Raw genomic sequence first — 17,623 nt, 5'->3', positions numbered from 1 at the left:
ATATGTTTCTTTGATCTTGGTGGGAGGGTGTTGGTCCTATGGTTATTTTACATACTACCTTCCCAAAACCTCCTGGGAATGGTGCAGGATAGTTGTTTGGCTTTGGAACATTCTAAGCTCATTTACACTACTTGAACAGAACGTTTCCTAAAAGTTCAAACATGGTTACATTTAATAAAAATGTTGGTAATATTCTAGGAACGTTCTCCAACTGGTTTAACAATTGGGAATATTCTCAAATAGTTCAGAGAACATTAAGAAACAACGTTCTTCTGTGAGAATTTCAGTACTTCAGCATAACGTTTCCTATAGGTTTCCTCAGGATTCTATTTAAAGTCATGTGCTTAGATTGTTCTGAGTATGTTAAGAAACAACATTCTTCTTTGGGATTTTCAGTAGTTTCGGCATAACGTTTCCTACATGAGGAATCATGGTTCTATTTAAAGTCATGTTCTCAAATAGATCAGAGAACATACAAATAAGATCCATAAAAACCACAAACCACAAACCACTTTAGTAACGTTCAGAGAACTTTCTAAGAATGTTATTTAACAAAGAATTATGTTCTGGAGCATCAACAAAACTATCTCTATCCTCTGTCTTGTTAAGCGTGTTCAGCTGTGTTGGTTGCGCCTACTAATTGGCCACACCTGATCTTAATCAGTGCTTGTTTCCTTTGAAATTGAGTTTTTTAACTCTTTGTATGAGTTAAAAAACATGGCATGCTAGCTCCATCCTGGTGGCCCAGTGGACTAATCCCATGGATACAGAACAGAAGGTCATAGATTAAAATCTCACTGATGTGCCACAATAAAAGAATACGTGTGTTTACATGATTAATGCCTAAGCAAATTATTTGCGATTTGTGCTTGGAGTTCAAAACAGTTCAACTAAGCTAACAGTGTTATTAAAAGTCTTGTTGAAACATGTTCACAGAACCTTATTTTTATTGCCTTCAAATAACCTATAATTTCCATTCTCAGAACATAAATAAACCTCTCAGGAAACGTTCAGGGAACCATAGTAAAACGTTCTCAGAATCTCCCTTCAACCTAAATATGAATGTTCCCAGAACAGGCGAAATGTTCACTTCCATTCTCAGAACGTTTTACCGGTCAGGAAACATATGGCTTCATTCCCAGAACCAATGGGAAACCAAAAACGTACGTGTCCACAACATTCAAGGAACCAAATGTGCTAGCTGGGTTAAGTGTTTTTTTTTGTTGCTTTTTTCACAGGGTCCACTTGAGGTGACTCTCTCTCAGCCGACTCGCACAGCCAATGGGACAAACGGGTAAGTTGTTTGTGTGTGTGTTTGTGAATGCGTGTGTGTGTGAGTGAACACACGTTGCGCTGCTTTAAGGAAGTCAGTGTTCCAGTTTTTCAGAACGTTTACATCAGTTCCTCTATAGCTCTTGATGTCCATGTATGATTCTGTGTAGGTGATGTGTCACCAAGCACGGACATCATTAGTACCCAATCTTTTTATCTTTTACTTCCCTCTACAGAGCTTGGTTCATGGGGTTTCTCACCACAAGACTCATAGTATGCCTGACCACACACGCACACACACACATGCAGAAGTACACGTAGGATCTTAATTTGAGCCAATTTGCTACAACATAAAAATTATCCTGCAGTGACAAGAAATTTGAATTATTATGTGCATTATAATTAATGGTCATTTTTGTAGGGGTTGATACATTTTTTGTAAGGGAAAATCAAGTGGAAATTACAAACTTCAGAAGCCTTTTAAACCTCAAATACACTACAAGTTCTCCTACAACAGGGTGATCAAATTAAGATTCTATATCTGTAGGACGCGCCAATACCACTACCAGATTCGTAGGCCATCTGTCAGCATGAGACAGAGGGACTCTCATACCGGGGTGCAAGATAACACACACACACATTTTATTATTATTTTTATTTATTTAACAAGGCATGTCAGTTAAGAACAAATTATTATTTACAATGACGGCCTACTCCAGCCATATCCTAACTCGGACAACGCTGGGCCAATTGTGCACCGCTCTATGGGACTCCCAATCACAGCCGGTTATGATACAGCCTGGCATCAAACCAGGGTTTGTAGTGATGCCTCTAGCACTGTGATGCAGTGCCTTAGACCGCTGCGCCACTCGGGAGCCAAGACATGACGTGAGTGTGGGATGGTGGTGGTTGAGTGGGAGATGAGTGATCTCAGGCCTGCATCACACTATCAGTCAGGCATCATATCCTTATCTACCCCCTCCCCTCCCCCACCTCACTCCCAGACAATCTCAGTCTCAGTCCTCTCAGAGCACAGACAGCGTGGTGAAAAGTCCTAGAATTATATAACGTAGCTGATGAACAGTATACATGCCTGATAATGTCACAACTCACTACAAGAGGACAACTCAAACAGGAAAGGGGGCTGAGGGTGGGGGCGTTGAGGGAGCGGTGAGCTGAGGCTCTCTGAAGCCTCAAGTCAGACGGGACATGCAGCCTCCTGAGGGAGCGAGGGAGGGAGGGAAGACAGGGTGAGCGAGGTGACTCAATCTCACTTCAGGAACACACCCTGGAGGGGCGAGGCTGGCACAAGTGTGTGTGTGTGTGTGTGTGTGTGTGTGTGTGTGTGTGTGTGTGTGTGTGTGTGTGTGTGTGTGTGTGTGTGTGTGTGTGTGTGTGTGTGTGTGTGTGTGTGTGTGTGTGTGTGTGTGTGTGTGTGCTGCCACCTCCACAGAGCAGAGAAGAGCGACAGGCCTCAGAGCTGTCACACAGGTGATTTACTGCTGGCGCTAGAGGGAGTGTGTCAAATAACTGACTGACTATAATCATCACACTAAGAATTAGATGCTGTGCTACACAACCATTACATTGCCACTGGCCACACCTATGTACACCTATCTAATGGCCCATTACAAAGCAGGGAGGAGACACTGACGTATAGTCACATTTATCTCAGATATATTCGCACAGATTAGACCAGTTTAATTAGTTGTTTAGGGGCCCCATTTAGAGTCAAGTTAGACAATTCAAGGCATGAAATTCAGTCACAAGTGAATGTAGGCTAAGCAGAATAGGTCTGTATTGAAAAGCACTGTAATATTGAAGGGATGTTGAGAGTTTGTACTATTCTGAAAGTGAGCTTCACAGATTTCTGTTCATCCGGAATAGGAGAGTATAGGTTCGAGCAGGTCATCCCACACCTCCGTCTGTGTGCACTAACCTTTATAGCACCTTCATTTGAACATGATTAGTCATGTCATGTAGTCGTTATTACTCATTATGAGCCCTGCAGGCTTCACGTTCTGTTCTGTGGATAGAGAGCTTCTCCTGAGCAGCTCAGTGGGCGTAGTTACATGTGTATTCACGTCCACAGTGTCTAGTGTGAAGTGAACAAAGCCTCTGGTTAGCTAGGTTGATTGAGGTGTGATACTGCAGAGAGAGAGAGTGGAGACAGGTGTGGGATCGGATGGGAGGGCTGGCATGTGCCCATATGGGCAACATATGTCCATTTTAGGTTAGGTGTTGTATGTTAGTTTCCCATTGCGTTGACCTACTAACCCAGAGTGGCAGCTCACCCATGGTGCCTGTCTGGTACAGAGTAGACAGACAGTAGACAGACAGTAGACAGTCAGTAGACAGTCAGTAGACAGACAGTAGACAGACAGTAGACCGACAGTAGACCGACAGTAGACAGTCAGTAGACAGTCAGTAGACAGTCAGTAGACAGTCAGTAGACCGACAGTAGACAGTCAGTAGACAGTCAGTAGACCGACAATAGACAGTCAGTAGACAGTCAGTAGACAGTAGACAGTCAGTAGACAGTCAGTAGACCGACAGTAGACCGACAGTAGACAGTCAGTAGACAGTCAGTAGACAGTCAGTAGACAGTCAGTAGACAGTCAGTAGACCGACAATAGACAGTCAGTAGACAGTCAGTAGACCGACAGTAGACCGACAATAGACAGTCAGTAGACAGTCAGTAGACAGTCAGTAGACCGACAATAGACAGCCAGTAGACCGACAGTAGACAGTCAGTAGACCGACAATAGACAGTCAGTAGACAGTCAGTAGACAGTCAGTAGACCGACAATAGACAGTCAGTAGACCGACAGTAGACAGTCAGTAGACCAACAGCAGACAGTCAGTAGACAGTCAGTAGACAGTCAGTAGACCGACAGTAGACCGTCAGTAGACCGTCAGTAGACAGTCAGTAGACCGACAGTAGACAGTCAGTAGACAGTCAGTAGACAGTCAGTAGACAGACAATAGACAGACCGTAGTCGCCCCCTCATCCCAGCATGTGGTGCCAAGCTCAGTGTCAGCAGCAGTCAGGCCCATGATGTCTAACAGGGGCCTGTCATACAACCCCAACCCATACAGCCTACTGCCTGCCCCTCAAACAGGACAGGAGCCTCTCGCTCCCATGCATCCATATCTGTCTCACATCATCTCTATTTTCTCCCAACTCCTTCCCTCTCCCGCCTCAACCGAGCCCCTCGTTGGCAGCCCAGGGACAGACAGAGGAGTGGGAGGCTAGGAGACACACAGGAGGCAGAACACAGTGGGACCACTGAGGGAAGCTCTCGCTAGCTTTTTTTCCCCCCTCTCTCTCTCGGTTTCTTTCTCTCTGTCCCTCTCTTTCTTCTCCCTTCTATGAAACACACTCTCTGTCAAGAGCATGACTCTTGGTGTGGGATGCCAGACAATGATGGCTGGAAGAGACTGAAAGAGACAGTGTTTACAACTGTCTTTGGAAGTGTATGTGTGTGTGTGTATCTGTGTGTTCCAAGAAGTCCTTGGATGTGATCTGTGTGGTAATTGCCTGTGTGTGTCAGTACTCGGACAGAGCTAGGAGCTCTTATGTCAACTCTCCATACTAATCGAACCATGACAGGTTTATTAAGTTGACCGGCAGCGCAGCTTCAAGTGCCAAGATATCAAGGCTTTGTTAATGTAGCTTTCAGGAGCTCTATTCAAGCTCCTGAAATGCATTCATGTGCATGCATACACACACACACACACACACACACACACACACACACACACACACACACACACACACACACACACACACACACACACACACACACACACACACACACACACACACACACACACACACACACACACACATGCCCTCACACACACATGCCCTCACACACACGCATGGCCTCACACACACACACACACATGACCTCACACACAGACACACTTCCTGTCCTCTCTCTCCGGTTTCCCCCCAAAACACATTTATGCACTCCCCTCTGCCTAGTCCAGAATTCCTTGGCAGTGGTCTTGAGTAAACAGTGTATTTTTAGAGCTGGGAGGTCATATAGGCCCACTCTTAATCACCACATTCCCATTTTCCCACCAGCCCCCTCCGTCTCAGCTCAGACAGAGGCCCAGCCAGGCACACTGGAGACGGAGAGGGGAATGGGAGGAGGATAGGATGGGGACTTGAGAGAAAGATGGGCCTCTTCCCTCCCTCCACAGATTCCACAAAGAGACTGTGGTCTGTGATTGCTCATTACCTACCTACAGTATGTGTTGTATTTGAAGGTTTCCCCAGAGACTGGTGTTTGTCTAAGAAACCTCTGTGGTATATGACAGTTGCTCGTGTGTTTGTTCAGATGTCTAATAAAGTCTGGGTAACTTGCATAGCTTTCACTTCTGTATATGAGCCATTGTTTAAAGCTGGACGTTGACCTCCTGGTTGAGCTCATCATAGCCATGTGTGTTGTGCGATGAAGCTGTTTTACACCCCCAGTTCGCCGTATCTGGACGTTTGACCCCTCGGATCACAAATCTCAACTCCCATGTCATTTCCTGGGCTGGTTACTCAGCGACTGATGTAACATAACCCTGCATGAGAGGGCTTTGATCGGGCAACCATGGCTATATCCCAAATGGCACCGTATTCCCTATATAGTGCACTACTTTTCAACAAAGTCCTATGGGCCATGGTCAAAGCAGTGCACTACATAAGGAATAGAGTGCCATTTGGGATGCAAGCCATGTTCATGAGGTCGTACTTTGTATTCCGGAGCGGAGCATGTCTGTCTGAACATAACAGCAGTCTGGCTCTGACCACGGTCCTCCAAGCCCCAGAGCAAGGACACTGTGTTTTTACAACTTTAATTAACGTCTCGTTGCTTTAATTTGATCTCGACCAAAATCAATTACTCATCAGCTCAGCTACTCTGGCCACCATGAGTCTGACTGACTGGTAGACTCAAGTCAGACTCAGAATGCCCAATCGCTCATATATTTAGTCCATAGAGGACATATGAATGAAAAAAAATGAATCCCTCCTTATGTCGAGATCACAACTTATTTATCTCCTAATCACGACATAACAAAACGAGATATTCAAAAGTACCACGCATTCATTTGTTCACGACAACCACCTCATCAAGGGGCCCTGTGACTGCGTTGATCACAATGCACTCGTCAATGCCTGACAGGCTGCACTGTTGCCCAGGCAGCGTGCCACCCCCAAGACCACAGTCAATCGCATGCGAGGAACAACACCGCTAATTTGTCTTGTCTTGTGAGTTAGCTAGGTAGTCTTGTTGGCTAGCTAGTTAGCTAGGTAGTCTTGTTGGCTAGCTAGTTAGCTAGGTAGTCTTGTTAGCTGCTATTGTTAGCTAGACTAACTAATCTGACTGGCTGATCAGATTCAATTTCAGCCTCCGAGGCTTAGAAATAAGGTTGGTGCCTTGTAGACTGTTTCATAGGCAAGGCTCCTTGCAGGCAGATTAGCTGTCAAAGTGCTTTATAGGTAGATGCATATCTGATCCAGGGGTGGGCTCTATTCCTGTCAGGCTGATAGATCTAAATGCTGCCTTGTAAGATGTTTCATATGTAATGCTCCTTGCAGACAGCCTCTTTTTCTGTTGTTGTTACCTTTATTTAACGTCGCAAATCGATTTAAAGAAAATATATATATATATATATACCCTGAATTTGAACCAGGGTGTCTGTAGTAACGCCTCAAGCACTGAGATGCAGTGCCTTAGACCGCTGTGCCACTCAGGAGCCCAGCCTCTGAGGCTGCTATTGAATTTGATCAGCCTGTCAAGAATGGAGCTCACCCACTCTGTAAATTTAAATATTATCCACAAAGCATGAAGTGTCCCTTACAATTATACACATATCAGTTATGCTAGCTAACAACCAGCCTAGATAACAAGCTAGCTAGCTAGCTAGCTAACAAGACTACCTACAGTTGAAGTCGGAAGTTTACATACACCTTAGCCAAACACATTTAAACTCAGTTTTTCACAATTCCTGACATTTAATCCTAGTAAACATTCCCTGTCTTAGGTCAGTTAGGATCACCACTTTATTTTTATTTTAAGAATGTGAAATGTCAGAATAATAGTAGAGAGAATGATTTATTTCAGCTTTTATTTCTTTCATCACATTCCCAGTGGGTCAGAAGTTTACATACACTCAATTAGTATTTGGTAGCATTGCCTTTAATTTTTTTTACTTGGGTCAAACATTTCGGGTAGCCTTCCAAAAGCTTCCCACAATAAGTTGGGTGAATTTTGGCCCATTCCTCCTGACAGAGCTGCTGTAACTGAGTCAGGTTTGCAGGCCTCCTTGCTCGCACATGCTTTTTCAGTTCTGCCCACATCTTCTATAGGATTGAAGTCAGGGCTTTGTGATGGCCACTCCAATACCTTGACTTTGTTGTCCTTAAGCCATTTTGCCACAACTTTGGAAGTATGCTTGGGGTCATTGTCCATTTGGAAGACCCATTTGCGACCAAGCTTTAACTTCCTGACTGATGTCTTGAGATGTTGCTTCAATATATCCACATTGTTTTCTGTCCTCATGATGCCATCTATTTTGTGAAGTGCACCAGTCCCTCCTGCATCAAAGCACCCGCACAACATGATGCTGCCACCCCCGTGCTTCATTGTTGGGATGGTGTTCTTCGGCTTGCAAGCCTCCCCCTTTTTCCTCCAAACATAACGATGGTCATTATGACCAAACAGTTCTATTTTTGTTTCATCAGACCAGAGGACATTTCTCCAAAAAGTACGATCTTTGTCCCCATTTGCTGTTGCAAACCATAGTCTGGCTTTTTTATGGCGGTTTTGGAGCAGTGGCTTCTTCCTTGTTGAGCGGCCTTTCAGGTTATGTCGATATAGGACTCGTTTTACTGTGGATATAGATACTTTTGTACCTGTTTCCTCCAGCATCTTCACAAGGTCCTTTGCTGTTGTTCTGGAATTGATTTGCACTTTTCGCACCAAAGTACGTTCATTTCTAGGAGACAGAACACATCTCCTTCCTGAGCGGTATGACGGCTGCGTGGTCCCATGGTGTTTATACTTGCGTACTATTGTTTGTACAGATGAACGTGGTACCTTCAGGCATTTGGAAATTGCTCCCAAGGATGAACCAGACTTGTGGAGGTCTACAATTTTTGGATTTTCCCATGATGTCAAGCAAAGAGGCACTGAGTTTGAAGGTAGGCCTTGAAATACATCCACAGGTACACCTCCAATTGACTCAAATTATGTCAATTAGCCTGTCAGAAGCTTCTAAAGCCATGACATAATTTCTGGAATTTTCCAAGCTGTTTAAAGGCACAGTCAACTTAGTGTATGTAAACTTCTGACCCACTGGAATTGTGATACAGTGAATTGTCCTAACCGACTTGCCAAAACTATAGTTTGTATTAACAAGAAATTTGTGAAGTGGTTGAAAAACAAGTTTTAATGACTCCAACCTAAGTGTATGTAAACCTCTGACTTCAACTGTAGCTAACTAGCTCGCTAGCTCAAAAGTCTAGCCAAGTTAGCTGCGTTGTTGCTCACTTGCGATTGGCTGTGGTCTTGGGAGTAGCACACAGCCCGGGAGACAGGGTTGCCTGTCAGGCATTGTTCAAATGCCCCGTGAGGGCTTAGATGCCCCATGAGCTCTTAGCTCAAGTTAAGGAACATTTAGCTTGTTACCATTCTAGTTTATCAGCTGATAATGAGCTCCAAACAAAAAAAGAAAGAATGAAATGTACCATACTTCAGTGTAGCAATCAATAAAAACGTATGCGCTGATCCACCGTGGGCTCTGCCTCCTCCGCCATACTGTCAATCTATCATCAATATGTCCACTCCTATTTATAGAGTTTATCTCGTGATCTCCACAAAACAACTTTTGTTATATCATGATCATGAGAGAATGACCTTCTGATCTCGGCAAAACAACTTATGTCGTAATCATCAGATAAGTAACGATCTCAACATAACAAGATTTATTCATATGGCCTCTCTGGACTTCCATATATATTCATGTGTCTTCCATCAATTTGAAGCATAACAGAGATGTATTTTGTCCACTCTGGTCAGAAATGAGGATGCCTTGTCAGCTGGATCTGATCAGATGCTTTATTTCCTTCCTGTTGAGTGATTGTGAAAGTGAGCGGGAGCGTGAGATTGAAACTAGGCCACACAGAGTGAAAGCGAGAGAAAGCCCAGTGGTGGTGATAATCATGGATAAATTAGAATATTGAGCAGTCAGACTGTTTTATTTGTCAGCCTTCTCTTACTCAGACACATGAGACACACACACACACACACACACACACACACACACACACACACACACACACACACACACACACACACACACACACACACACACACACACACACACACACACACACACACACACACATAAAGTATTTGCACACGGACACACAAATACACAGAGATAGTCCCTATGCCCAAAAAAGCGAAGGTAACCTGCCTAAATGATTACCGCCCATTGGCACTCACGTCGGTAGCCATGAAGTGCTTTGAAAGGCTGGTCATGGCTCACATCAACAACATCTTCTCAGAAACCTTAGGCCCACTCCAATTCACATACCACCCCAACAGATCCACAGATGACGCAATCTCAATCGCACTCCACACTGCCCTTTCCCACCTGGACAAAAGGAACACCTGTGTGAGAATGCTGTTCATTGACTACAGCTCAGCGTTCAATACCAGAGTGCCCTCCTATAGGGAGGAGGTCACTGCCAGGACAACAACCTCTCCCTCAACGTGAGCAAGACAAAGGAGCTGATTGTGGACTACAGGAAAAGGAGGGTTGAACATGCTCCCATTCACATCGACAGGCTGTAGTGGAGCGGGTTGAGAGTTTCAAGTTCCTTGGTGTACACATCACCAACATACTATCATGGTCCAAATACACCAAGACAGTCGTGAAGAGGGCACGACAACACTGTTTCCCCCTCAGAAGACTGAAAAGATTTGGCATGGGTCCCCAGATCCTCAAAAAGTTCTACAGCTGTAAAATCAAGAGCATCCTGACCGGTTGCATCACCGCCTGATATGGAAACTGATCGGCATCTGACCGCAGGGCACTACAGAGGGTAGTGCGTACGGCCCAGTACATCACTGGGGCCAAGCTTCCTGCAGTCAGAGGAAGGCCCGAAAAATTGTCAGACTCCAGTCACCCAAGTCATAGACTGTTCTCTCTTCTACCGCACGGGAAGCGGTACCGGAGCGCCAAGTCCTAGGTCCAAAAGGCTTCTAAACATCTTCTACCCCCCAAGCCATAAGACTGCTGAACAATTAATCAAATGGCCACCCGGACTATTTACATTGACCACCCCCACCCTTTCTTTTTACACTGCTGTTTCTCGCTGTTTATTATCAATGCATAGTAATTGTACCCCTACCTACATGTACAAATTACCTCAACTAACCTGTACCCCCGCACATTGACTCGGTACTGGTCCCCCTGTATATAGCATCTGTATTGTTATTATTATTATTATTATATATATTTTTGTACTTAGTCAATATTTTCTTAGCTCTATTTCTTGAACTGCATTTTTGGTTAAGGGCTTGTAAGTAAGTGTTTCACTGTAAGGTTTACACCTGTTGTATTTGGCGCATGTGACAAATACAATTGTATTTTATTTTTGATTTGATAAGAATTGTGTACAGTTAAATTGTGTATCGTAAGTACAGTATATGGGGCATGTGTATATTTGTATTCACCCAAAAGATAATTATTCATTTCCATCTCCCCCAGTCTCTCTCTCTCCCTCTGGCACTCCCTCTCTCCTACTCTTTCTACTTCCGCCTCTCTCTTCCCTCTCTCTCTTTCTTTGTTAGCTAGCTTCCCGTTTATATGGGGCAAACAGATGGTTTTGCTTAGCGTGCTGGTGTTAGGCCTACAGTGGAAAGACCGGAGTGGAGAGGGGGAGAAAAAGAAAGAGAGAGGGAGAGATTTAGGGAGAGGGAGATATATGCCATCTGAGCTGCAGGACTTATCCATGTGTTCCCTTACACTTCCGTAAACAAAGCACCACAAGGGTATTTTTCCTTCTCTCACCAAATTCCTGACATCTCAAACAAAAAAAACCTCCTCAGGACAACTCTGATGTGGTGACTTACACGTCAGACCATAGATTGCTTACGCACATCAACAGATCAATTGAAACGTTTGAATATTAAACAAAAACCTGAAACGGCAGGTTAATATGGGAGTGTCTTGTCTCTTCTCCCAGCTTCATCCCTCCCTGACTGTGTCATGGTCTCTCCACGGGGGTGTAGTGTAGTGTTGGGGGGGGGGGGTTCTGTTGGTCTGCTCTCCCTCCAAGCCATCTAATCCCGTGTAAAATTGTTTCCTGGCCTCCACAGGAAGTCAGTACTCAAGGCCCCTCCGTCACGGCCTCGGCCGGGGCTTCTGGGAATACGGGGGCGGGGGGAGAAGGAGGGGGGGGTCTACTGGACAGCTGTGGAAACCCCAGAGCCTCATCTGTCAGAGTGCCAATATGTGACCCCAGCTGCACTACAGCTACACCCCCAAACTCCTCTACCCTCCACCCACCAACCCACCCAACTAGCACCCACACACCACCAGGGCTCTCTCCCATGAAATGACACCAGCCTGGTCCACCAACCCCCACCCCTAAGCCCCCCCCCCCCCCCCCCCCTCCATCCGGCTATGGAAGCTTGTTTTGGATAGTTGGTTTACAGCACTCATTCACAAGCCCCTCTTTACTCAATTAGCAGAGTTTAAGCATTACTTTGGGCCTGTGTGGGCAGCTGGGCGCAGATTTGCCTGTTAAAACCTCTAAAGTCTAAGCCTTTGGGGGAGGGGGTTCTACTAAGCTAACATATGAAATTGTTTTAAGATGGTCATACCATGGATCATTTAGCTATTTGATTTGGAATTTTAGTACCCCTGTAGATACTGTATAATAAAAAATATACAAAAATTCTAGAATTTGGCTACCACTATAGAAACGCATTGAATAACGCATTCATAAATGGCAAAACAGACAGTCCAAAAACAAAATCAGAAAGAATAAGGTTTTGAAGTGTCTGTCCTATATCTAGGAGATAAAGAGAGCTCAGGAAATAAATACAGTACCACTCAAATGTTTGGACACACCTACTCATTCAATGGTTTTTATTTATTTTTTACTATTTTCTACATTGTAGAATAATAGTGAAGACATCAAAACGATTAAATAACACATATGGAATCATGTAGTAACCAAAAAAAGTGTTAAACAAAATATATTTTATATTTGAGATTCTTCAAAGTAGCCACCCTTTATCTTGATGACAGCTTTGCACACTCTTGGCATTTTCTCAAAAGTAGTCTCTGCCACTTTTCACCGCAGACGCAGAAGGGCGACATAGGCGAATGCGGTGGACTGAGATGCAGCCCATGTAAAAATATATATCTGATGAAATAGATATCTCTAGCTTAAACGGACCGATGTATTATGTTAATTAGATTGATGCATGGGTGCGTCAATAGACGCTTAATGAATCATTATTCAAGGTAGCATGACACAAAGCCCAGGCCTGTTGTCTCAGACTCTTGAACTGTTGTTCTGCTGGTCTGGTTCTCGACATGCTCAGTGCTTCATCCTCTTGTTTGAACTTCTAACAGAAGTGTGTTGGACAGCCCCCTCTGGATCAGCTTACCAAAATATCATAGACTCACACCCACCTGACTTCTTTTCCTCGACACAAAGTAGCCTAACTCCCAAACCTATAGCATATGGGCATCAAAGTTAGAACAAGCCCCTGTGTCTTCCTGTATGGCTTTGTCTTTGACATGACTTTTGGTGATGCCTGTGTCTACAGTAAGTCACAAAGGCAGATTGTGTGTTAGACGTTAGCTGAAGGCCTGTGGACCCAGATGGGCCCTCTGATTCGCTGAGGGCCCATTGAAGCTGAAGGTCAGGCTTGTTTGAACAGAGACAGAATAAAAGGTCAACTGGAGGGTTTTAGCCCGGCCCTCCTTCTCCTTTCTTTATCCTGTTTCCCTCCACTTTTCCCTCGTTTCCCCCCACTCAAATCTTTCAAATGATCTCTCTTGAATCCTGCCTCATGGTAGTTCTGAAATGTGTAATTTTCTACATCTGGTTAGTGGTTAGGGTTATCCTCCCACACACTATTGCTCCTCAGGGTTGTCATGTGCATACCTGGGTTTCCATTAGCCGGTAATTGTCGGCTTTTGGCTGTAATAAAACACATTTAAGCAGATAAATAAAAATCTGGCTGGCCAAATTAACCTGGTGAAAAAACAACGGTTGGAAGGCTACCCATCACTTTACATCACCCACCACTTTACATATTTATATTTAATTGTTTGAAACCTGAGTGTTTTACTTCATATTATGAGGCATGTCTTACCTTGCTTGAAAATCTGACCATAGAAAGGTGGAGGCAATTATTTTATAAAGACTTTATTAGGTTTAAAGTTTGAGGAAGCATTATCCTACAATTTCTACCAATCTGCTGGTCAGTTCTGATTTTCATATGTGCATCTTGATGGAACCGTTTCATTTCAATAATAATGTCTTCGGTTCTCAAAATCGTTGCCACGTGGATAATTATAAGAATCTTAATAAAAATGTAAAATTCAACTAATGCGAGAGGATCAGCCTCTGTCATATGACACAGTGATCATTGGCGGCTAAATAGCCTAAATGAGCGCATGGAACTCCGAAATGGCTAATGCAGCTGTTGGCCTATAACTTACATTGTCAACAAAGTACAAATACATAGAAAACAGTAGAAAATATACTGATGAAAATTCTGGTTCTTTCAATAACATGAATTTCTCTACTCAGCCTGTCTGCCTCCCTTTCTATCTGTCTGGACTTGAGCTGTCACTTGTGAAGTGCAACATTGTATCAAATCAATCAACTGGATCCAGGCCCTAACGTGCAACATTGTATCAACTAGCCTATTAGGCACTCAGAGTTTAGGCACCAGTGAACTCTGGACAGACAGCTGTTTTTGTGCAAGGGAAAGGATAAGTATTTTATGACGTTTCCACTGGATATATGGGATCATCAGATTATTATATTTTGCTCTTTCACACCGAGGCTTGGTGATTATCGAGGGGGAGATTTTTGTGAGGAACTATTAGGCGGTTTCATTTGCAATGGATGTTAAAACAACAGACTTCGTTGACTTACTGTGTGAGGCGAAGAAAATATTACTGAGAAGATGAGCTTATTAGTGGTGAAGGTGATGACTAAGACAAGCAGAAATCATACATCCCCAAATGGACACTTGCGCGCAGCAGGCCAGGTAGGCTAATTCTCTGCGTGCTCAGACATGCAAGCTCCCTCAACATTAACAAGAACCGGGCTCATCGCTCACATGGAGCACTCCAAACAAAAGACAATGAAAAAAGTGACAACTCGTAAATGATGGTTATGAAATAAAACCAAAACTTGTTTCTCAACAACATTTACACACCGAGAATGAGAACGATAAATTATTGTAGGCCTAATTAGTAATACAAATGATGTCATGGCTTTAGAAGCTTCTGATAGGCTAATTGACATCATTTGAGTCAATTGGAGGTGTACCTGTGGATGTATTTCAAGGCCTACCTTCAAACTCAGTGCCTCTTTGCTTGACATCATGGGAAAATCAAAAGAAATCAGCCAAGACCTCAGAAAAAGAAATTGTAGACCTCCACAAGTCTGGTTCATCCTTGGGAGCTATTTCCAAACGTCTGAAGGTACCACGTTCATCTGTACAAACAATAGTACGCAAGTATGAACACCGTGGGACCACGCAGCCGTCATACCGCTCAGGAAGGAGACGCGTTCTGTCTCCTAGAGATGAACGTACTTTGGTGCGAAAAGTGCAAATCAATCCCAGAACAACAGCAAAGGACCTTGTGAAGATGCTGGAGGAAACAGGTACAAAAGTATCTATATCCATGGTAAAACGAGTCCTATATCGACATAAGCTGAAAGGCCGCTCAGCAAGGAAGAAGCCACTGCTCCAAAACCTCCATAAAAAAGCCAGACTACGGTTTGCAGCTGCACATGGAGATCGTACTTTTTGGAGGAATGTCCTCTGGTCTGATGAAACAAAAATATTACTGTTTGGCCATAATGACCATCGTTATGTTTGGAGGAAAAAGAGGGAAGCTTGCAAGCCGAAGAACACCATCCCCAACGGTGAAGCACAGGGGTGGCAGCATCATGTTGTGGGGGTGCTTTGCTGCAGGAGGGACTGGTGCACTTCACAAAATAGATGGCATCATGAGGCAGGAAAATGATGTGGATATATTGAAGCAACAGCTCAAGACATCAGTCAGGATGTTAAAGCTTCCGACTTCAACTGTATGTAATGGGGAATTGATAACAATAAACAATCTTAGGGCATACAGTTCACAAGAAATAATGAATGTGCAAGATTCTGGAGAGTTGAGAGCATGCATTTTGGAGAGAGATGGCCTATAGGCTATCTTTGCCACACACCTCTCCCCTTGTTCTTGTCTCAACATTTGAAATAAAACTCACTACACATTATGTTCACACATAAGGTATTTTAGATGCTTTTCACTGACAGCCGCTACTCAATCAGCTAGGCCTTTTGCCACGCTCGCTGCCGTTTCTCTCCTGTTCTATTGGTTTTCATATCAACTTTCTTCCGTTGTCCAGAAGTCAAACGCACCATCCTAGTCATACAGTATTAGCAACCCATCTTAGTCATTGTGTCTTTAGATTCACGCTCTTTGAATCTCTGTCATATACCGCTTGCGTCAGATGCGCTATTTAGAATGGTGTTTTCCCTTTTTCCCGCAAACTGCATTTTGGCAAATGTTTGAAAATGACATTTTATTGGCTACTTCATTACAGGAGTTACATGTTTTGTTAAGTGGAATTACCATAATCTAAATGTGATGTCTTTTTGAGCACCGTGGGTGGACGCCCCTAGTGGGTTTACACACCCAATGCATATGTGTCTGGTAAATTTCTCAAATGGCTGGTAAACTAAAATGGGACAACCCTGGTGCATACATATGCCAAGTAGCTTATAGCTTTAGGTAGGAACTTGACCCATTTCACGGCTAGAAGATTTCTGGTTTAAGTTCTGTGAGGAACATAGCTAACATTGCTTTTGTACCCTTGAGCAAGGGCCAAACTATAGAGGTACCAATCCAGGGCTGGTTTATACTGGTGCTCTCCAGAGTTTGTACGTGTGCCCCCGTTCAGACAACATCACAAAATGATCCTAGGCTATGATATCAAGTCCTCCACATACCAACACGCTATCCCCTAGCTGGCTGCGTTGGAGTTTTCTATAGATCCAAATCCCCATCAGTGCATTGAGTTCTCCATTTAAATGACTGTATAGAGGTCTGTCTGCATCTGTTTCTGCAGCAAGGGTTATTCGCGGACTCCAAAAGAGCCGTCCTCAGATTTCTGGATGTATTTTTCTGTATTTAAGAGAAGAGGGATATGCGACGATACACTGGAAAGGTCCCAGATGACGTTACTGTTTGAATGTTGCCGTCGCTGTTGGGCTTCGCTGCAGAGGTAGACTGGGTGTAGAATGACAGGGCTCTGACCCTCTTTTTCTCACCCTCTGGTGTCTCTCTGACGTTTCCCCGGCTGAATCAGTCATACACTCTGTAAGGGCCAATGTGGTATAGTGTTTCCCTGTGTGTCTGAGCATCAGCCTAAATTAGAGACTGATACACACACATATTTTCCGACTACTGTACAGTCTGGAACAGGCAAACGTATTGACACAAGGGTCAACTAGTGGATATTGGGATAGTGAGACACTTTGAACAGGTGTCATGTATTGTAGATGAACAGTCAGCACAGTCCTGTAAGCTAAGTTGAGCAGGATAGGGTATGTTCAGACTCATTGATTAGGTCTGACTTCCATAAGGAATAACCTTCCACAATCATCTGATCAATAATCACAGCCCAGAGAAACGCTATCTAAGACTGTACATGGTGGAGGGATGGAGGGCCGCAAAACTCATTTTCTGCCTGGTGTTTTCAGGGGAAGGAAGGAGGGTTTGTCCCGTCATACCTCACAGGCTAGTTTGACGCAGGAAATAGAGAAAATAAACTAGTAATTAGATAAATAAATGAGCATAGATAAACCTTATAAACAATTTAATGGGCTGGAAATGGGCCTTGGCCAGAGATAACAAGCTGAGCTCTCAGTCGTCCAAAACATTGCCTGGCCAAATGTCTGAAACGAATGTCACTTTCAGTCCAAAGTCCTCGCCACCACCATGACTGCATGTGGAGGCTTTTCTTTTTACAATGCTTATTTGACAGTGGCCCTAGAGGGAGGGAGGGAGG

At 44.0% G+C, this 17,623-nt stretch overlaps 1 protein-coding gene across 2 annotated transcripts in view; it reads left to right on the top strand.

Annotated features, from left to right (window-relative positions):
• LOC139578695 (unconventional myosin-X-like) overlaps positions 1–17,623 on the top strand; it is a 52,854-nt gene that overhangs the window by 8,308 nt on the left and 26,923 nt on the right. For both annotated transcript variants that reach the window (XM_071406651.1, XM_071406644.1), the window contains exon 2: positions 1,239–1,294. In XM_071406651.1, coding sequence (XP_071262752.1) covers positions 1,239–1,294 — 56 coding nt within the window. The remainder of the gene's footprint in view (positions 1–1,238; positions 1,295–17,623) is intronic.

Source organism: Salvelinus alpinus, chromosome 1 (genome assembly GCF_045679555.1).
Source record: "Salvelinus alpinus chromosome 1, SLU_Salpinus.1, whole genome shotgun sequence".
In the NCBI taxonomy this organism is placed as follows: Eukaryota; Metazoa; Chordata; class Actinopteri; order Salmoniformes; family Salmonidae; genus Salvelinus; species Salvelinus alpinus.
This window is presented reverse-complemented; position numbering and strand designations above follow the sequence as displayed.